The sequence below is a fragment of the Hyperolius riggenbachi genome, chromosome 10, assembly GCF_040937935.1.
Source record: "Hyperolius riggenbachi isolate aHypRig1 chromosome 10, aHypRig1.pri, whole genome shotgun sequence".
Lineage (NCBI taxonomy): Eukaryota > Metazoa > Chordata > Amphibia > Anura > Hyperoliidae > Hyperolius > Hyperolius riggenbachi.
In genome coordinates this window covers 69430882-69451520 of record NC_090655.1, presented here as the reverse complement: position 1 = coordinate 69451520, position 20639 = coordinate 69430882, and the positions used below count along the sequence as shown (strand labels likewise).

The 20639-nt window shown below is 48.0% G+C and overlaps 1 protein-coding gene across 7 annotated transcripts in view; it reads right to left on the bottom strand.

The window, feature by feature from the left end:
* LOC137534115 (pancreatic lipase-related protein 2-like) overlaps positions 1 to 20639 on the bottom strand; it is a 107725-nt gene that overhangs the window by 4096 nt on the left and 82990 nt on the right. For all 7 annotated transcript variants that reach the window (XM_068255485.1, XM_068255482.1, XM_068255481.1 and 4 more), the window contains 4 exons: positions 20154 to 20262; positions 19169 to 19285; positions 4317 to 4454; positions 3073 to 3185 (listed from right to left, as the gene is read on the bottom strand). In XM_068255485.1, coding sequence (XP_068111586.1) covers positions 3073 to 3185; positions 4317 to 4454; positions 19169 to 19285; positions 20154 to 20262 — 477 coding nt within the window. The remainder of the gene's footprint in view (positions 1 to 3072; positions 3186 to 4316; positions 4455 to 19168; positions 19286 to 20153; positions 20263 to 20639) is intronic.

Sequence of the window (20639 nt, the reverse complement as noted above, 5' to 3'; positions counted from 1 at the left end):
CGCTATGCAGCCATAGCATGTGCAGTGAAATTACGCTGTGATCATTAAGTGTAAAAGGCGCTTTGTCACACTTAACGAGCGCTCTACTGAACCCGCCCAGAGCCCGCTGGGGCCAGTAGCTTCAAAGTACAAGATTCTTACACTTTGATTGGCCCTGTAGGCTGCCTGTCACTTGTTTTTAACCACTTTACCCCCCGCGGTACGAATTTCTCTGTCCCTTTTTTTCCCCCTAAAAAAACAAGGGACGGAGAATTCCGTACCTTCCGCGCTACCGCCGCTGTCCGCGCTCCCACCGCTCGTGCGCACGGACTCGCCCGGAGATCAATGAACGGGAAAATCCATTCCCGTTCGTTGATCTAAGCCCCCGCAATGATCCGCTGCTTCTATTAGAAACAGCGCGATCATTGTGATTTTCCCAGCCTCGTACTGCTTCCTGTAAGCGTCCTTCTGGATGCTTACAGGTCGCATGTAAACAAACTCACTGTTTAGTAAAAAAGTTTAGTACAAATAGTAAAACTACACCCTAAAGCATTTTACAAATACAAATAGATTAGTTTTCCACAATAAATTAACTTATTACCTCTCACACTCCCCACTTTTTATTTTTTTTTTGTAATTAAAAATAAATAAATATATATATATATATATATATATATATATATATATATATATATATACACACACAATAAAAAAAAACAAATAGTTACCTTAGGGACTGAACTTTTTAAATATTTATGTCAAGAGGGTATAACACTGTTACTTTATAAACTACGGGCTTGTAATTAGGGATGGATGCAAAACTGAAAAAAATGCACCTTTATTTCCAAATAAAATATTGGCACCAAACATTGTGATAGGGACATAATTTAAACGGTTTTATAACTGGGACAAATGGGCAAATACATTTCATGGGTTTTAATTACAGTAGCATGCATTATTTAAAAACAATAATGGCCGAAACCTGAAAAATAATTTTTTCCCACATTTTTCCTATTTTCCCATTAAAACACATTTAGAATAAAATAATTCTTGGCATAATGTCCCACCTAAAGAAAGCCTAATTGGTGGCGAAAAAAACAAGATATAGTTCATTTCATTGTGATAAGTAATAATAAAGTGATAGACGAATGAGTGGAAGGAGCGCTGAAAGGTGAAAATTGCTCTGGTGGTCAGGGGGTAAAACCCCTCAGTGGTGAAGTGGTTAAAGCGATTTCCCTATACTTTGTATTGAATTGCAAACGCTCGGGAAAGGGTGCAGGAGCCGCGTTTGCGATTGGAAAGAAAGCTCATCGTTCATATGAGAACACTCACATAGAGCAACATCGCAGAAGCGCTTTGAAAGCGATTTTAAAAATCGCCAGCGCTGCATATTTAAGTGTGCGTTTTACTTGTGTTTTAATTGTGTGGTTTTTCCCAGCATATTGAAGTATACATTATGCCGAAACACAGAATGCTGCCGCAAGGCTCTTAACAAGCTGACCCCGCCATTGCCACATAGCGCCAATCCTTTGCTCACTAGTACACTGGCTACACAGCGCTAGGGTAAACATTGTGCTGGCGACACGCCAGCACATGTTATATGTTGTGTCTCAAATCCGTTCCTCTCTGCACACTATTTGCACAACTACATTATTTTTGTATTGATAATTTTATTCTTCTACCTGGTGTAATTATATTCTCATACTGTTAACTCTATGCTAACACTTATCCCATGTAACAACCATTGGGAACCAAAATATGTCTCTTCTGTTGTATTTCATGTTATCTCAAGATATGTTTCATTGTCATGCTAAATAACTTCAATAAATAACTTTTGAAAATCCCCATTTTAAATTTTGTTTTGCACTAAGGTATCCTTTAACTTACCCTTTACAGACCCCGAGACCATCATCTTAAACCTCTCTAACCTCTTCCTTCTTTATTTACCTACCCACATGGAATCTTTCCGGGTATGCCCGGTAGAAGCCGCTATAGCGGCGAATCGCGAAGGCTAGCTCCAGGTCACACCGCCCTTCCTCCTCTTGAATTCTGCTGTGGTGAGTCTCTTTCTATCACGCTGTGGTGGCTCATTCTTGTCCCGTCCGGATTCTCTTTCTTATCCCCCATCGGGGGTCCGTCTCACTTTGGGCACATGTTCTTTCTAACCCCTTCCACCTTCACTGAATCACTTTATTCATCTATTTGCACACTTTTAGGCAACTGACCTTGCAGTTTTTTTTTTTGCACTCGTCACCTTTTTTTCTACAGCAGATTCTACTGCTGCTATATTCATTATACTTTGTTCACTTGCACTTGTCACTTTCTCCATTTTAGATCTTACTGCTGCTATTTGCTTATTTATTGTGAGGGAAGGGTTGGGCTCATTGGTTATTTATATTATTATATATTATGTATTCATTGATGTGTGATACCTGGACTGTTTGGTCTTAATTGTTTTTAATCAGATTTGTGTAACCATTTTTCAAATAAAAGCTCATCATATATTCTTGATACTTATGTGTGGTGCGGTGTTATGAGGATTTTGCTTGGGGATGTTCATGTATTATGAGCGCAGGACTAATAGAGAGCTAATACTTTAGTTAAGGGCGGGCCGTTTGGGTCCCCTCTGGCCCAAGGGCCCTGATGTGGTCACAACCTCTGCAACCCCTATTGCTACGCTCCTGCTGGGAAAATGTAAACTGCAGCCATTCTTACACTGCTAATGGCAGGGTTCTCAAACTTTGCCCAGTGAGTCACTGGTTGACTGGGATTAATATTCAGAAAAGTGGGTGAAGCCTACAAAAGCCAATTGAAATTCACCTATTGATTTTAAAGAGGAAAATTTAATTTCTGCCATTCTTGCACTGTTCAAATTCAGAAAAGGGGGTGGAGCCACAATCAGCCAAACAGATTTGTTTCATTTCCATGCAAACGATTGATGCTAAAGATGGCAAAGCTCACAAACTGGGTCATTGAGTAATTGTGTGTTAGGGTTAGAAAAACTGGGCGGAGCCAACACCAGCCTAATACATACCTGGGCAATGCCAGGCAACCAGCTAGTAGAAAATAAAAAGCAGCTGTACAGAGACTGACCTTTTGAAAGGCTTTATACGAAGGAGCAGGATAAGCAACAAAGCCAGAGGGATGCAGAATGGTGGCTATGAAGAATTCCCAGCTTCTTTTATGGTTGCAGTAGATATCGATTCCTGAAACATATATTATGCCATCATAGGCTTAAAGGCCCAACACAGGAAGTATTAAAGTGACACTGAAGTGAAAAAAAACCTTATAAGATAATGAATTGTATGTGTAGTATGGTGCAAACTATACTCTGTATTTTAAACTATGAAACAGAGCAGAAATAATGACCCTTTGAACTCCCTTACAGTAAAACCTTATCTTGCCCTGTCTCTCACTGATTCTTTGATGTAGAAGTGCTTTAGAAAATAGGACTGTCTATGACTCAAGTTGGGTCAGAGAGCTCAGAGAAGCTCTTTTGCATAGATAAGAACTGAAGGTTTTTTTAACTCTTCCTGTCCTGGTACAATATGAGACTATTTTCTTTACTACTAATGTTCTATTTCTTAGCTGTACTACAGAGTAACCAAGCAGCTCAGGTTGACCCAAACCACTAGGAATGTATAGGGGATAAAGGAGACCGAAAAGCACTTCTACTAATAAGCAATGCTTGGTGGAATTTGCCTTCTTAAAACAGAAGACTATTAGTAGTGAACATTTATGGATACCCACAATGCACCACTACTGAATACTACACATACAATGCATTATGGCATAAGTTTATTTTCACTTCGGATTCCCTTTAAAGTGAATGGGAACCGCATTTTAAAAAAAATGAAGCAAATACTTACCTAAGGAGAGGGAAGGCTCTGAGTCATATAGAGCCTTCCATCTCCTCTCTCAGTGCCCTCTATCCTGTGCTGGCTTCCCCATTTCAATCCCCCACCAAAAGGGTATTTGGAAGTCTTCGGAAACCGTGTCCTCCCGAAGACGTGCGGCTCCATACTGCACAGGCGTGAGCGTGCAAGAGAGCGTGCTTGTGCAGGTGCAGTACAGGGCCGACCTTTTACAGGAGCATTTGGGCTCCCTGAAGACTTCTGAAGCCTCCTTCGGCTGGGTAAAGCAGTATTTGACTAATTTAGTCAAATACTGCTACCGGGCGTGCCAGCACCGGAACGACTGGACCAGGAGAGGAGCCTGAAGGCTCTATAGGACCCAGAGCCTTCTCTCTCCTTGGGTAAGTATCTCATTTTTTTAAATGCGGTTCCCATCCACTTTAAGTAATATGAATAAAGTTGATTGAGGAACCACAACATTACCATCTAAGAGGCCATCTATGATGGTATCGAGATCGCCATGTTTGATAGAGATTTTGCCACAACCCGGCTGATGTTTGCCACCATTTGGAAAGAAGTCGGCATCACCAACAGCATGATCCACACCAAAACCACCAAAACCTGGACGACACATAGAAGAGACAATGAGCTTGAAGCACAAACTTGCGGTAAATATTGCCATGCATAGACAATATTACCCGTACTAACGGCACTACCACAAATTATGCTATTAGCTTGGAAAAAAAGGTGACTGAGAGGGGACCTGATAAACATGAATAAATACATCAAAAGGAAATTAAAAGGTTTGTCAGACAAGCTTTTTATCACTAGGGTTGTACAACAGACAAGGGGGACCTGATCTGAGTATGGAGGAAAATAGTTTTTGCCATCTATTTAGGATAGGGTCCTTCCAGGGCCGGTTTAAGCAACAATTGGGCCCCAGGGCAAAATAAACCTGGGGGCCCCCCAACAGATACCCCGGAACAAAAATCGGCATTAAGGGAACTTTTTTGCAGCTGGTATAGTCAGGGTGCGAAGCCCCAATTGGTCGGAGCTCCACATTCTGGCTACCCCAGCCTGCATGGGGAACGAGGGGTTAAAAAGTTTCAGGAGGGGGGACCTCACGTAATGCTTTTAAAAAAAATTCCCACACTCTAAACATAAATTTTTTGGGGGGAAAATAGGAAAAAATGCCAGGGATCTTCATACAGCCATATTGTGGCTGTATAGCAATCCCTGGCCAAAGCGCTGCGGCTGCGTATGGACCCCCTAGAAACCCCATCAGGAAATGTATTGCTCTTTCTTTTGATGCATGTAAAATTACACTAATGTTAGGTTTGCTACTAAAAGTGACATTTACCACATTTAAAAGTATACTTTTTTCCTTTGAAATTTTAAAATCGATTTTCTCAAAAACTATAAGGTCTTTTTGAAAAATTGTTTTTTCCTCTTATTCCCAAGGATCTCCTTAACATATCCTGCAAATTTAGGGTTTCTAGCATTTAAGGTGAATTTGCTATTAACCATTAAAGTCGGCAGGTTTTTAAATGTGTATTTTTTTTCCTTTGAAACATTAAAATCCATTTTCTTAAAAACTATAAGGTCGATTTAAATTTTTTTTCCTCTTGTAGCCACTGGGGGCCCCTACAAGCTCTGGGGCCCTGGGGCAATTGCCCCCTTTGCCTCTATGGTAGCGTTAGCATTAGAATAATATAGTTTTAGAAGCTTGCAACATTATAGTTTTTGTCATATTATTTCATTTATATGCACAGATTTTACGTTATCAAAGATATTATCGTTTCTATGTGTAAAAGGGTGTTTCTGCAGAGGGAGTGGTTAGGGTTAGGCAACACCAGGGGGAGTAGTTAGGGTTAGGCACCACCCGGGCGGCAGTTAGTTTTAGGCAACATAGTTAGGGTTAGGCACCACCAGGGGGGTAATTAGGGTTAGGCACCACCGGGGGTTTAATTAGTGGTAGGCGCCACCAGGGGAGTGGTTAGTTTTAAGCACCACCAGGGGAGGGTTCTGTGTGAAAGTAGGGTTGGGTTAAGCTGTATTGTTAAATTACGTAACAATTTTTTTATGTTAATATCTTTTCATTATTATTTCCCGTCAGTAATTACAATGGTATTTATTGTTAGCAGAGAAAAGGATGAGAAATGCCGGCACTGCTGTAAACTGCTTGTTTATTCATAACACATGGTGCAACATCGTGGATTCAATTGTATGCATATTGAGACGTAACATACCGGTTTGCTGGTAAAGCTGTGCGGTGGGTGCTGGGGGATGAGAGCCTTACGGTCGTTTCGTGCAGATGCGCTTCTATGGAGGCTCCGTAGAAGCGCATCTGCGCGAAACGGCCGTAAGGCTCTCATCCCCCAGCACCCACCGCACAGCTTTACCAGCAAACCGGTATGTTACGTCTCAATATGCATACAATTGAATCCACGATGTTGCACCATGTGTTATGAATAAACAAGCAGTTTACAGCAGTGCCGGCATTTCTCATCCTTTTCTCTGCCTGCATATGATGTCTATCTGAGCCTGAGCACGCTGGTCTATCTGCATCTCACCGGATACCTGGTCTGCACCCCTGCAACCCTCCCTGAACCCCTAGCTGCAGTGCAGCACCTTTCTATCCTACCTTCCTTTGGTATTTATTGTTAACCAAGTTTGACATCGATGTTTATCGTTATCAAATTTCATTAAAAGCCAAGCTCTTTTTTCACTGTGCCCTTTTTTCATGCACGCTGATAAATACTTGCTCTACTTACATAACATAAGTATTGCACTGTCCACATTTTGATTTTAGGGATTTCTCTATAGTAAATATAGAAAATCGTTCTTAGGATTTTCTATCTTAACTGTGTCTATTTTGAAGCCAATCCTGATTTAATTTCCTCCCTTACTCTCCTCTGCCTTATTGTGTATGCATTGCCTGCCCTCGTCCCAGTCCTTAGGCGCTCCCACCCAGCTCTGAGCGATTTTCTCAGCTTCTCAGCATGGCAAATATTGGCCAGTCAGACAAGGACAGAGGTGTGGTAGGGCAAAACGGGAGGGAAAGAGAATTCAGCCAATCAGGCTGCATAAGCTATGTCTGAGGGGTAAGTAAGTAAGAAAAAAAACGCACGTGGCTCAATTATCTCCGTAAGCCTCGTGCGATGCACGATTTTTGATAGACTGAACTGCGCGTGAGCAATACAAAATACAGCTACAAGAAGCGGGCGCAAGGACCTGCTATTTGCAGCCGCATTTTGAATTGCAGGCCTCTGGAACCCAAATTTTCCCCCAGAGCCCCTATTTATGTGGGCGCCTGTGGCGGACTGGTGGTACCCTACTTCCTTTTCCCCTTTTCAAGAGAATTGTTAAGAGTCAAGGTTATTTCCTGCAAGCTTCTCAGAAAGATTCAGTCTGTACCCTATCCCCTTCAAATCTAAACAGCAGGATGAAGCAGCTGCAGCTTTTTCCACAGACTGCCTTAATAGGCCTCAGATGGGCCGAAATTTCGCATATGTGAAATTTTGCATCGAAATGTGCAATTCTGCATCGTAATCGTAATGCGAAATTTCAGCAAAAAACATAAGTAATTTCATATATAATAGTAATATTTCTTAATTTCGCTTAATTTTTTACGTAATTTTCATGAAATTTCACCTTATTTCATGCCGACTTTAGTATTGAATAGCAAAACCCCCATAAATGCCATAGCGCCAATCGCAAAAGTGTTACCTGCAGCATTTTGGAGGAAATTCTGGAGCGATCATGGTACAGTGCTTATAAAGCGCTGACCACGATCGACTGTAAATCGCGGAAGTCTCCAGTGATTTTTTCTTTTGCTCTAATCGCACTGAAATCACTTGAGCTTAGCGCTACAGTTTTGCCATTTAACCACTTGAGGACCGTGGGCTTTACCCCCCTTAAGGACCAGGCACTTTTTTTCCATTCAGACCACTGCAGCTTTCATGGTTTATTGCTCGCTCATACAACCTACCACCTAAATGAATTTTGGCTCCTTTTCTTGTCACTAATAAAGCTTTCTTTTGGTGCTATTTGATTGTTGCTGCCATTTTTACTTTTTATTATATTCATCAAAAAAGACATGAATTTTGTCAAAAAAATGATTTTTTTTACTTTCTGTGCTGACATTTTTCAAATAAAGTAAAATTTCTGTATACATGCAGCACGAAAAATGTGGACAAACATGTTTTTGATTAAAAAAAAAACCCCATTCAGCCTCATTGGACTTTGGGCCCCTTAGCGCAGTTAGGCTGCAAAAAAGTGCCGTACTCAAGAGAAGTAGTATAATGTGTTTTAGGGTGTATTTTTACACATACCCATGCTGAGTGGGAGAAATATCTCTGTAAATGACAATTGTTTGATTTTTTTTTTACACACAATTGTCCATTTACAGAGATATTTCTCCCACTCAGCATGGGTATGTGTAAAAATACACCCCAAAACACATTATACTACTTCTCCTGAGTACGGCGATACCACATGTGTGGCACTTTTTTGCACCCTAACTGCGCTAAGGGGCCCAAAGTCCAATGAGTACCTTTAGGATTTCACAGGTCATTTTTGTTTCATTACTACTCCTCGCGGTTTAGGGCCGCTAAAATGCCAGGGCAGTATAGGAACCCCACTAATGACCCCATTTTAAAAAGAAGACACCCCAAGGTATTCCGTTAGGAGTATGGTGAGTTCATAGAAGTTTTTATTTTTTGTCACAAGTTAGCGGAAATTGATTTTAATTGTTTTTTTTTTTCACAAACAAAATCTTCTATGCACTCGCCATACACCTAACAGAATACCTTGAGGTGTCTTTTTTCTAAAATGGGGTCACTTGTGGGGTTCCTATACCGCCCTGGCATTTTACGGGCCCAAAACCGTGAGTAGTCTGGAAACCAAATGTCTCAAAATGACTCTTCAGGGGTATAAGCATCTGCAAATTTTGATGACAGGTGGTCTCTGAGGGGCCGAATTTTGTGGAACCGGTCATAAGCAGGGTGGCCTTTTAGATGGCAGGTTGTATTGGGCCTGATCTGATGGATAGGAGTGCTGGGGGGGTGACAGGAGGTGATTGATGGGTGTCTCAGGGGGTGGTTAGAGGGGAAAATAGATGCAATCAATGCACTAGGGAGGTGATCGGAAGGGGGTCTGAGGGGGATCTGAGGGTTTGGCCGAGTGATCAGGAGCCCACACGGGGCAAATTAGGGCCTGATCTGATGGGTAAGTGTGCTAGGGGGTGACAGGAGGTGATTGATGGGTGTCTCAAGGTGTGATTAGAGGGGGGAATAGATGCAAGCAATGCACTGGCGAGGTGATCAGGGCTGGGGTCTGAGGGCGTTCTGAGGGTGTGGGCGGGTGATTGAGTGCCCTAGGGGCAGATAGGGGTCTAATCTGATAGGTAGGAGTGACAGGGGGTGATTGATGGGTGATCAGTGGTTTATTACAGGGAAGAACAGATGTAAATATTGCGCTGGCGAATTGATAAGGGGGGGGGGGGGGTCTGAGGGCAATCTGAGCGTGTAGGTGAGTGATTGGGTGCCCGCAAGGGGCAGATTAGGGTCTGATCTGATGGGTAACAGTGACAGGTGGTGATAGGGGGTGATTGATGGGTGATTGATGGGTAATTAGTGGGTGTTTAGGGTAGAGAACAGATGTAAACACTGCACTTGGGAGGTGATCTGACGTCGGATCTGCAGGCGATCTATTGGTGTGGGTGGGTGATCAGATTGCCCGCAAGGGGCAGGTTAGGGGCTGATTGATGGGTGGCAGTGACAGGGGGTGATTGATGGGTGGCAGTGACAGGGGGTGATTGATGGGTGATTGACAGGTGATTGACAGGTGATCAGTGGGTTCTTACAGGGAAGAACAGATGTAAATATTGCGCTGGCGAATTGATAAGGGGGGGTCTGAGGGCAATTTGAGCGTGTAGGCGGGTGATTGGGTGCCCGCCAGGGGCAGATTAGGGTCTGATCTGATGGGTAACAGTGACAGGTGGTGATAGGGGGTGATTGATGGGTGATTGATGGGTAATTAGTGGGTGTTTAGGGTAGAGAACAGATGTAAACACTGCACTTGGGAGGTGATCTGACGTCGGATCTGCGGGCGATCTATTGGTGTGGGTGGGTGATCAGATTGCCCGCAAGGGGCAGGTTAGGGGCTGATTGATGGGTGGCAGTGACAGGGGGTGATTGATGGGTGATTGACAGGTGATCAGGGGGATAGATGCATACAGTACACAGGGGGGGGGGGGTCTGGGGAGAATCTGAGGGGTGGGGGGTGATCAGGAGGGAGCAGGGGGCAGTTTAGGGCATAAACAAAAAAATAGCGTTGACAGATAGTGACAGGGAGTGATTGATGGGTGATTAGGGGGGTGATTGGGTGCAAACAGGGGTCTGGGGGGTGGGCAGGGGGGGTCTGAGGGGTGCTGTGGGCTATCAGGGGGCAGGGGGGGGGGGGGGAAATCAGTGTGCTTGGGTGCAGACTAGGGTGGCTGTAGCCTGCCCTGGTGGTCCCTCAGACACTGGGACCACCAGGGCAGGAGGCAGCCTGTATAATACACTTTGTATACATTACAAAGTGTATTATACACTTTGTATGCGGCGATCCGGGTGCTAGTAACCCGCCGGTGCTTCCGAACGGCCGGCGGGATACAGTGCGAGGGGGGCGGAGCCAGGCGCTGGCGGCCGATCGCGTCACGAATGACGCGATCGCGTCACGAATGACGCGATCGCGCCGCCCATGCCCGTAAAAGGACCGCCGCCATTTGTCTATACGGCGTATGCGTATAGACAAATGGCCGCCATTTGTCTATACGGCGTATGCGTATAGACAAATAGGTAAGTATAGGGGGCCTTTAGGTAGGTGGGTATAGCGGCCTGTAGGTAGGTAGGTATAGCAGCCTGTAGGTAGGTAAGGATAGTGGCCGGTAGGTAGGTAGGTATAGTGGCCTGTAGGTAGGTAGGTAGGTATAGCAGCCTGTAGGTAGGTAGGTAGGTAGGTAGGTATAGCAGCCTGTAGGTAGGTAAGGATAGTGGCCGGTAGGTAGGTAGATAGGTAGGTATAGTGGCCTGTAGGTAGGTATAGTTGCCTGTAGGTAGGTATAGTGTCCGGTAGGTAGGTAGGTATAGGTGCCTTTAGGTAGGTAGGTATGTATAGGGGGCCTGTAGGTAGGTGGGTAGGTAGGTGGGTATTGAGGCCTGTAGGTAGGTATAGTGGCCTGTAGGTAGGTAGGTATAGGGGCCATTAGGTAGGTAGGTAGGTAGGTAGGTATAGGGGCCTTTAGGTAGGTAGGTATAGGGGCCTTTAGGTAGGTATAGGGGCCTTTAGGTAGGTATAGGGGCCTTTAGGTAGGCAGGTAGGTGCGTATAGGGGCCTGTAGGTAGGTAGGTATAGCGGCCTGTAGGTAGGTAGGGATAGTGGTAGGTAGGTAGGTAGGTAGATAGAACCCCCCTCCCCCGCCAACCCCCCCACGGCCCCCTCCGTCCCCCGTGCCTCCTCCGCTCACCCCTGCATAATCTACTCACCTTTCCCGTGGAGCGCAGAGCGGCAGACCTCTTCGTTACTTCCCTGTTCCCTCTAGTGGCCGGACCGGCTCTTACTAATGACTAGAGTTGGGCCGAACGGTTCGCCGGCGAACGGGGTTCGCGCGAACTTAGGTGGTTCGCGTGCGGGTACCGCACGCGAACCTTTTGCGGAAGAAGTTCGGTTCGCCCCATAATGCACCTGAGGGTCAACTTTGACCCTCTACATCACAGTCAGCAGGCCCAGTGTAGCCAATTAGGCTACACTAGCCCCTGGAGCCCCACCCCCCCTTATATAAGGCAGGCAGCGGCGGCCATTACGGCCACTCGTGTGCCTGCATTAGTCAGAGTAGGGCGAGCTTCTGCAGACTGTCTCTCAGGGAAAGATTAGTTAGGCTTAACTTCTTCCTGGCTGCATACCTGTTCTGTTCAGTGAGCCCTCAGCCCACTGCATACCTGTACTGTGATCCTGCCACTGCATAGCTGTTCAGTGATCCTGCCACAGCATACCTGTTCTGTTCAGTGAGCCCTCAGCCCACTGCATACCTGTACTGTGATCCTGCCACTGCATAGCTGTTCAGTGATCCTGCCACAGCATACCTGTTCTGTTCAGTGAGCCCTCAGCCCACTGCATACCTGTACTGTGATCCTGCCACTGCATACCTGTTCAGTGATCCTGCCACAGCATACCTGTTCTGTTCAGTGAGCCCTCAGCCCACTGCATACCTGTACTGTGATACTGCCACTGCATAGCTGTTCAGTGATCCTGCCACAGCATACCTGTTCTGTTCAGTGAGCCCCCAGCCCACTGCATACCTGTACTGTGATCCTGCCACTGCATACCTGTTCAGTGATCCTGCCACAGCATACCTGTTCTGTTCAGTGAGCCCTCAGCCCACTGCATACCTGTACTGTGATACTGCCACTGCATACCTGTACTGTGATCCTGCCACTGCATAGCTGTTCAGTGATCCTGCCACAGCATACCTGTTCTGTTCAGTGAGCCCTCAGCCCACTGCATACCTGTACTGTGATCCTGCCACTGCATACCTGTTCAGTGATCCTGCCACAGCATACCTGTTCTGTTCAGTGAGCCCTCAGCCCACTGCATACCTGTACTGTGATCCTGCCACTGCATAGCTGTTCAGTGATCCTGCCACAGCATACCTGTTCTGTTCAGTGAGCCCCCAGCCCACTGCATACCTGTACTGTGATCCTGCCACTGCATACCTGTTCAGTGATCCTGCCACAGCATACCTGTTCTGTTCAGTGAGCCCTCAGCCCACTGCATACCTGTACTGTGATCCTGCCACTGCATACCTGTTCAGTGATCCTGCCACAGCATACCTGTTCTGTTCAGTGAGCCCTCAGCCCACTGCATACCTGTACTGTGATCCTGCCACTGCATAGCTGTTCAGTGATCCTGCCACAGCATACCTGTTCTGTTCAGTGAGCCCTCAGCCCACTGCATACCTGTACTGTGATCCTGCCACTGCATACCTGTTCAGTGATCCTGCCACAGCATACCTGTTCTGTTCAGTGAGCCCTCAGCCCACTGCATACCTGTACTGTGATACTGCCACTGCATACCTGTTCAGTGATCCTGCCACAGCATACCTGTTCTGTTCAGTGAGCCCTCAGCCCACTGCATACCTGTACTGTGATCCTGCCACTGCATAGCTGTTCAGTGATCCTGCCACAGCATACCTGTTCTGTTCAGTGAGCCCTCAGCCCACTGCATACCTGTACTGTGATCCTGCCACTGCATACCTGTTCAGTGATCCTGCCACAGCATACCTGTTCTGTTCAGTGAGCCCTCAGCCCACTGCATACCTGTACTGTGATCCTGCCACTGCATAGCTGTTCAGTGATCCTGCCACAGCATACCTGTTCTGTTCAGTGAGCCCCCAGCCCACTGCATACCTGTACTGTGATCCTGCCACTGCATACCTGTTCAGTGATCCTGCCACAGCATACCTGTTCTGTTCAGTGAGCCCTCAGCCCACTGCATACCTGTACTGTGATACTGCCACTGCATACCTGTACTGTGATCCTGCCACTGCATAGCTGTTCAGTGATCCTGCCACAGCATACCTGTTCTGTTCAGTGAGCCCTCAGCCCACTGCATACCTGTACTGTGATCCTGCCACTGCATACCTGTTCAGTGATCCTGCCACAGCATACCTGTTCTGTTCAGTGAGCCCTCAGCCCACTGCATACCTGTACTGTGATCCTGCCACTGCATAGCTGTTCAGTGATCCTGCCACAGCATACCTGTTCTGTTCAGTGAGCCCTCAGCCCACTGCATACCTGTACTGTGATCCTGCCACTGCATACCTGTTCAGTGATCCTGCCACTGTATACCTGTTCTGTGAACCCGCCACTGTATACCTGTTCTGTTCAGTGGACCCGCCACTGTATACCTGTTCTGTGAACCCGCCACTGTATACCTGTTCTGTTCAGTGGACCCGCCACTGTATACCTGTTCTGTGAACCCGCCACTGTATACCTGTTCTGTTCAGTGGACCCGCCACTGTATACCTGTTCTGTGAACCCGCCACTGTATACCTGTTCTGTTCAGTGGACCTGCCACTGTATACCTGTTTAGTGAACACGCCACTGCATACCTGTTGTGTTCAGTGAACCTGCCCCTGCATACCTGTTCTGTGAACCCGCCACTGTATACCTGTTCTGTTCAGTGGACCCGCCACTGTATACCTGTTCTGTGAACCCGCCACTGTATACCTGTTCTGTTCAGTGGACCTGCCACTGTATACCTGTTTAGTGAACACGCCACTGCATACCTGTTGTGTTCAGTGAACCTGCCACTGCATACCTGTTCTGTGAACCCGCCACTGTATACCTGTTCTGTTCAGTGGACCCGCCACTGTATACCTGTTCTGTTCAGTGGACCTGCCACTGTATACCTGTTCTGTTCAGTGGACCTGCCACTGTATACCTGTTTAGTGAACACGCCACTGCATACCTGTTGTGTTCAGTGAACCCGCCACTGTATACCTGTACTGTTCAGTGAACCCACCGCATCAGTGCGCATACCTGTGCAGTTAAGTGAACCCACCTACCTACGTGAGTGCACGCAGTGTGATATACCACTCCGTGCATACCCGATATGGACAAAACAGGTAGAGGAAGAGGAAGAGGTAGTGGCAGAGGCAGAGGAAGGCCACCCGGCAGGTCTGCGCGAGGTCGTGTAAATGTAATTTCGTGTGGACCTGGCCCACAGTACAGTGCTCGGAAGAAGGCACGTCCCATCACCTCCCAAGATTGTCAGGACGTGGTTGAGTATTTAGCGACACAGAACACCTCATCTTGCTCAGCCACCAGCGCTACTACTAGCACCACTTCCGCTGCATTTGACACTTCGCAAGAATTATTTAGTGGTGGTGAAATCACTGATGCACAGCCATTGTTACAGCCAGATGAATTTTCACCAGCTCATATGTCTGCGTTACGCGACAACACTATGGATGTAACGTGTAAGGAGGATGAAGGACCTACACATTTGGATTTTTCTGAGGCAAGCGAAGCTGGGCAGGATGATTACGATGATGACGATGATAGGGATCCTCTGTATGTTCCCAATAGAGGAGATGAAGAGGGGGACAGTTCAGAGGGGGAGTCAGAGAGTAGTAGGAGGATAGAAGTTGCTGAAAGAAGCTGGGGCAGCTCTTCGTCAGAAACAGCTGGTGGCAGAGTCCGGCACCATGTATCGCCAGATTCGCCACCTATGTACAGCCAGCCAACTTGCCCTTCAGCATCAGCTGCTGAGGTGCCCACATCCCAGGGTGGCTCAGCGGTGTGGAAATTTTTTAATGTGTGTGCCTCAGATCGGACCAAAGCCATCTGTTCGCTCTGCCAACAAAAATTGAGCCGTGGAAAGGCCAACACTCACGTAGGGACAAGTGCCTTACGAAGGCACCTGCAGAAAAGGCACAAACAGCAATGGGATGGCCACCTGAGCAAAAGCAGCAGCAGCACACAAAAGCAAAGTCACCCTCCTTCTCCTCTTCCTCCTTCAGGTGCATCATCTGCTTATGCCGCTCTCTCCCTTGCACCTTCACAGGCACCCTCCTCCACTCCGCCTCTGCCCTTGAGCGGTTCCTGCTCCTCTGCCCACAGCAGCAGTCAGGTGTCCGTGAAGGAAATGTTTGAGCGGAAGAAGCCACTTTTGGCCAGTCACCCCCTTGCCCGGCGTCTGACAGCTGGCGTGGCGGAACTGTTAGCTCGCCAGCTGTTACCATACCGGCTGGTGGACTCTGAGGCCTTCCGTAAATTTGTGGCCATCGGAACACCGCAGTGGAAGATGCCAGGCCGCACTTATTTTTCCAGAAAGGCCATACCCCAACTGCACCGTGAAGTTGAGAGGCAAGTGGTGTCATCTCTTGCGAAGAGCGTTGGGTCAAGGGTACACCTGACCACGGATGCCTGGTCTGCCAAGCACGGGCAGGGCCGCTACATTACCTACACAGCCCATTGGGTGAACCTGGTGGTGAACGATGGCAAGCAGAAAGCGGCGGACCAAATTGTGACACCTCCACGGCTTGCAGGCAGGCCTCCTGCCACCTCCTCTCCTCCTGCTACATGCTCTTCGCTGTCCTCCTCCTCCTCCTTGGCTGAGTGGCAGTTCTCCTCTCCAGCTACACAGCCCCAGCTCCGCAGGGCCTATGCTGCATGCCAGGTACGACGGTGTCACGCCATCTTAGACATGGCTTGTCTCAAAGCGGAGAGTCACACTGGAGCAGCTCTCCTGGCTGCTCTTAAGAAACAGGTGGATGAGTGGCTGACCCCGCACCACCTGGAGATAGGCAACGTGGTGTGCGACAACGGCAGCAATCTGCTTGCCGCTTTGCATATGGGGAAGCTGACACACATACCCTGCATGGCACATGTCATGAATCTGGTGGTTCAAAGATTTGTGGCAAAGTACCCTGGCTTAGCGGATGTCCTGAAGCAGGCCAGGAAGTTCTGTGGGCATTTGAGGCGCTCTTACACAGCCATGGCACGATTTGCAGAAATTCAGCGTAAAAACAACATGCCGGTGAGACGCCTCATTTGCGATAGCCCCACTCGCTGGAACTCGACCCTCCTCATGTTCTCCCGCCTGCTAGAACAGAAGAAAGCCGTCACCCAGTACCTCTACAACTGGAGTAGAACGAAACAGTCTGGGAAGATGGGGATGTTCTGGCCCGACAACTGGACAATGATGAAAAATGCATGCAGGCTCATGCGGCCGTTTGAGGAGGTGACCAACCTGGTGAGCCGCAGTGAGGGCACCATCAGCGACTTAATTCCCTACGCGTACTTCTTGGAGCGTGCTGTGCGTAGAGTGGCGGATGAAGCTGCGAATGAGCGTGACCAGGAACCGTTACGGCAGGAACAGGCATGGGACCAATTTTCATCAGACCCAGCTGTTTCCTCAACACCTGCGGCAGCACAGAGGGGGGAGGAGGAGGAAGAAGAGAGGTCATGTGCAGAAGATGAGTCAGACTCAGAGGATGATGAGCAAGGTGTTTCTTTGGGGGAGGAGGAGGAGGAGGAGGGGACAGCGGCAGGAGAACAACCGCAGCAGGCGTCGCAGGGGGCTTGTGCTGCGCAACCTTCCCGTGGTATTGTTCGCGGCTGGGGGGAGGAGGTTGACTTACCTGACGTCACTGAGGAAGAGCAAGAGGAGATGGAGGGTACTGGATCCGACTTTGTGCAGATGTCGTCTTTTATGCTGTCCTGCCTGTTGAGGGACCCCCGTATAAAAAACCTCAAGGGGAATGAGCTGTACTGGGTGGCCACACTACTAGACCCTCGGTACAGGCACAAAGTGGCGGACCTGTTACCAACTCACCGGAAGGTGGAAAGGATGCAGCACATGCAGAACCAGCTGTCAACTATGCTTTACAATGCCTTTAAGGGTGATGTGACGGCACAACGCCAGCAAGGTACCACTGCCACTAATCCTCCTCCCGTGTCCACGCAGTCAAAGACAGGACGCTCCAGCGATCTCATGGTGATGTCGGACATGCGGACGTTCTTTAGTCCAACGCCTCGCCGTAGCCCTTCCGGATCCACCCTCCACCAACGCCTGGAACGGCAGGTAGCCGACTACCTGGCCTTAAGTGTGGATGTAGACACTGCTGTGAACAGCGATGAGGAACCCTTGAACTACTGGGTGCGCAGGCTTGACCTGTGGCCAGAGCTGTCCCAATTTGCCATCCAACTTCTCTCCTGCCCTGCCGCAAGCGTCCTCTCAGAAAGGACCTTCAGCGCAGCTGGAGGCATTGTCACAGAGAAGAGAAGTCGCCTAAGTCACAAAAGTGTTAAGTACCTCACCTTTATAAAAATGAATGAGGCATGGATCCCGGAGGGCTGCTGCCCGCCCCAAGACTAAGTCAGTCCCCGCACATACAGCATCTCTGCCTGCACGCCGTGTGACTGGCTGCCTGGCCTGCCCCAAGAAGACTAAGTCGCTCCCAGTCCCTCCACACAGCATGTCTGCCTGCAGGCCGCTTCACTACCTTCTCCGCCACCACCAACAGGGTCCGGGACTCCAGGCGGATTGCTGAATTTTTTAGGCCGCTGCTAGCAGCGGCCGCTGTAATAATTTTTCGGGTGCGTGTACATGACTGCCTAATTTTTCTGGCTGCACTGCGGGCAGCTGCAACAACAAAAGAAAAGGCATGAACATGCGCCCATTCCCCTTCGTGATCATTACCTTGCCGTGGTGAAGGGGCTTGCGTATCACAATGGAGCAATGACCGGCGCCTAGATGAGTGTCTCGGGGGGCACACCCACGATAATAAGGTCGTTGCCTCATTGTGGTCAGACCAAATTTGATCAGCTGGACAGTCACTGTTCTGTCATTCAGCTACATCAGCCAGGTGACTGACCATATGGGCTGTAAAGCCACCAAAACCTGCACTCTCGCCATGGTGCGCACCAGTCCAGCACGGCCGTCACTACACAAACAGCTGTTTGCGGTGCGTTACACGATGAGTTTGGTGCGTCAGTGTGAAGCAGTACCTTAATTACACTACCTGATTGATGTATACACATGCAAGATGTTTGAAAGCACTTTAGGCCTGTCATTTAACATTCAATGTGATTTCTGCCCTTAAAACGCTGCTTTGCGTCAAATCCAGATTTTTCCCGGGGACTTTTGGCATGTATCCCACTCCGCCATCCCCCCCTCCAGGTGTTAGACCCCTTGAAACATCTTTTCCATCACTTTTGTGGCCAGCATAATTAATTTTTTTTTTCAAAGTTCGCATCCCCATTGAAGTCTATTGCGGTTCGCGAACTTTAACGCGAACCGAACCTTTCGCGAAAGTTCGCGAACCCGGTTCGCGAACCGAAAATCGGAGGTTCGGCCCAACTCTACTAATGACGTCATTGTAAGAGCCGGTCACTAGGGGGAACCAGGAAGTCGGCGAGAGGTCTGCCGCTCTGCGCTCCGCTATGGATAGGTGAGTGGATGCGGGCAGGGGGGGCGAGCGGAGGAGGCGCGGGGGGGTCGGAGGAGGTCGGAGGAGGACGAGTGCGAGCGGCGGATGCGCGGCGATGCGGCGTCGGGATTCGGCGGATTCGTATAGTGGAAAATGGCGTCGGGATTCGAATCCACGAATCTCGAATATTTCCTAATATTCGAGGGATTCGTGGATTCGCCGGATTCGTCGTCCCACCCCTAGTGAAAAATAACAAAAAGATCGCTTTGCAAAACGCTTGGGATTTATCCAGCGCAGTGTGAATGGGGCCTGAAACTGATTGCCTGAAATATGTTTAAAAAATGATACTTACCAAGAGGGCCAATGGATATTCCATCTGTGTGAATAGCATCAACAAACAGCGCATCTGTAGGGTCCAGGCACACCTCCGGAGGGGTGCGGGAAAAGTACGGTCCAGCCGGGTCCAAACCTGCATGAATTTTCATAGTTTAAGAGTTAGAATGTGAAGAAATTAACTTAACCACTTCAGCCTTCAGTGTTTTTTCCCCATGTCTCCTCCTGTATCCCCCATATCTCCTCATGTCTCCCCATGTATCCCCCAATCTCTCCATGTGTCCCCATGTCTCCTCCTGTATCCCTCATATCTCCCCCATGTGTCCTTCAGTCTGCCCATGTGTCCTTATATCTCCCCCACGTATCCCCCATGTGTCCTCCAGTCTCCCCATGTCTCCTCCTGTCTCCCCCATATGTTCCCACTGTGGCTGGATTCCCCTCGTGTGCCTCTCCTCCCTCCCCCTTGTGTCTCCGGACCCCCCAAGCAATCAGTGGCAGTGGGTTAACCCACCCACCAATGCTAATTACTGATTCCATGGATTTCTGAATTTCCTCCAGTTCCTGGGTTCTGATTTCCAAGTCCTGATTTCCTATTTTTCCCCCGATTTTTCTTTTTTTTCCGATTTCTCAATTTTTGTGTTCTCTGATTGGCCAAATACTTCCGAGTTGTTTCTGCAGTCTGATTGGTTCAATGCTTCCGAGTTCTGTGATTGGTCTAAAATTAATGAGTTGCGGCAATGCGGTATTTCTGCAGAAATCCGATATCTGAATTCCGATCGGAAATCTTAAAAATTCCACAAAATCCGCATCCCTAATGTCTACTCATATTCTCGGGGTAGTAGAAGGTGCCACTGCTCAAATATGCCTATGTCTGGGGACCCTATCAACATCTTTTGATGGCTCACCAGGATTTCAAGCTACTGATAACAATTACAAATGTAAACAATAAATGCACACTAAAACCAGCTGACCCTCCATTGCAATAAGCACTTGGTATTACCTACCAGTAATTCTTCCAATGCCATTCAATCTCCGTCCGGTTTCTGCAGCAACTTGTGCCCCCAGACTGTGCCCGATCAAGTGGACACCAGATAGAGAAATGTCATAATGGTCCTTAAGAGACAGAGGTAGCAAGTCTGAGTAACTATGTCTTGAAATGGATGAGCATTGGTTTTATTTCACCTGGCATTGCCCTTAGGGTTCCCTGTTTTCAAAGAATGAATATGTTGGCATTTTCAGAGTCATGTCTTAAGCTTTCAAACCGGGAAGTCCAATTATCCTCAAGGAAAGTGCTTAGCTTACCAAAGCCACGTTACAAAAAGTGATTGAGGTATATGTGAAATACTTTTTCCGAGACTTTGAGGTAACTTTAACCGGTGTTGGACTGGGAGATGGGAAAGCTGAGGAAATCCACTTGCAGGCCAAGCAGCAGTAATCATGGGTTGCTGCTCACAATGAAGACCTGCTGCAGGTTTCTAGTGATGGGCGAA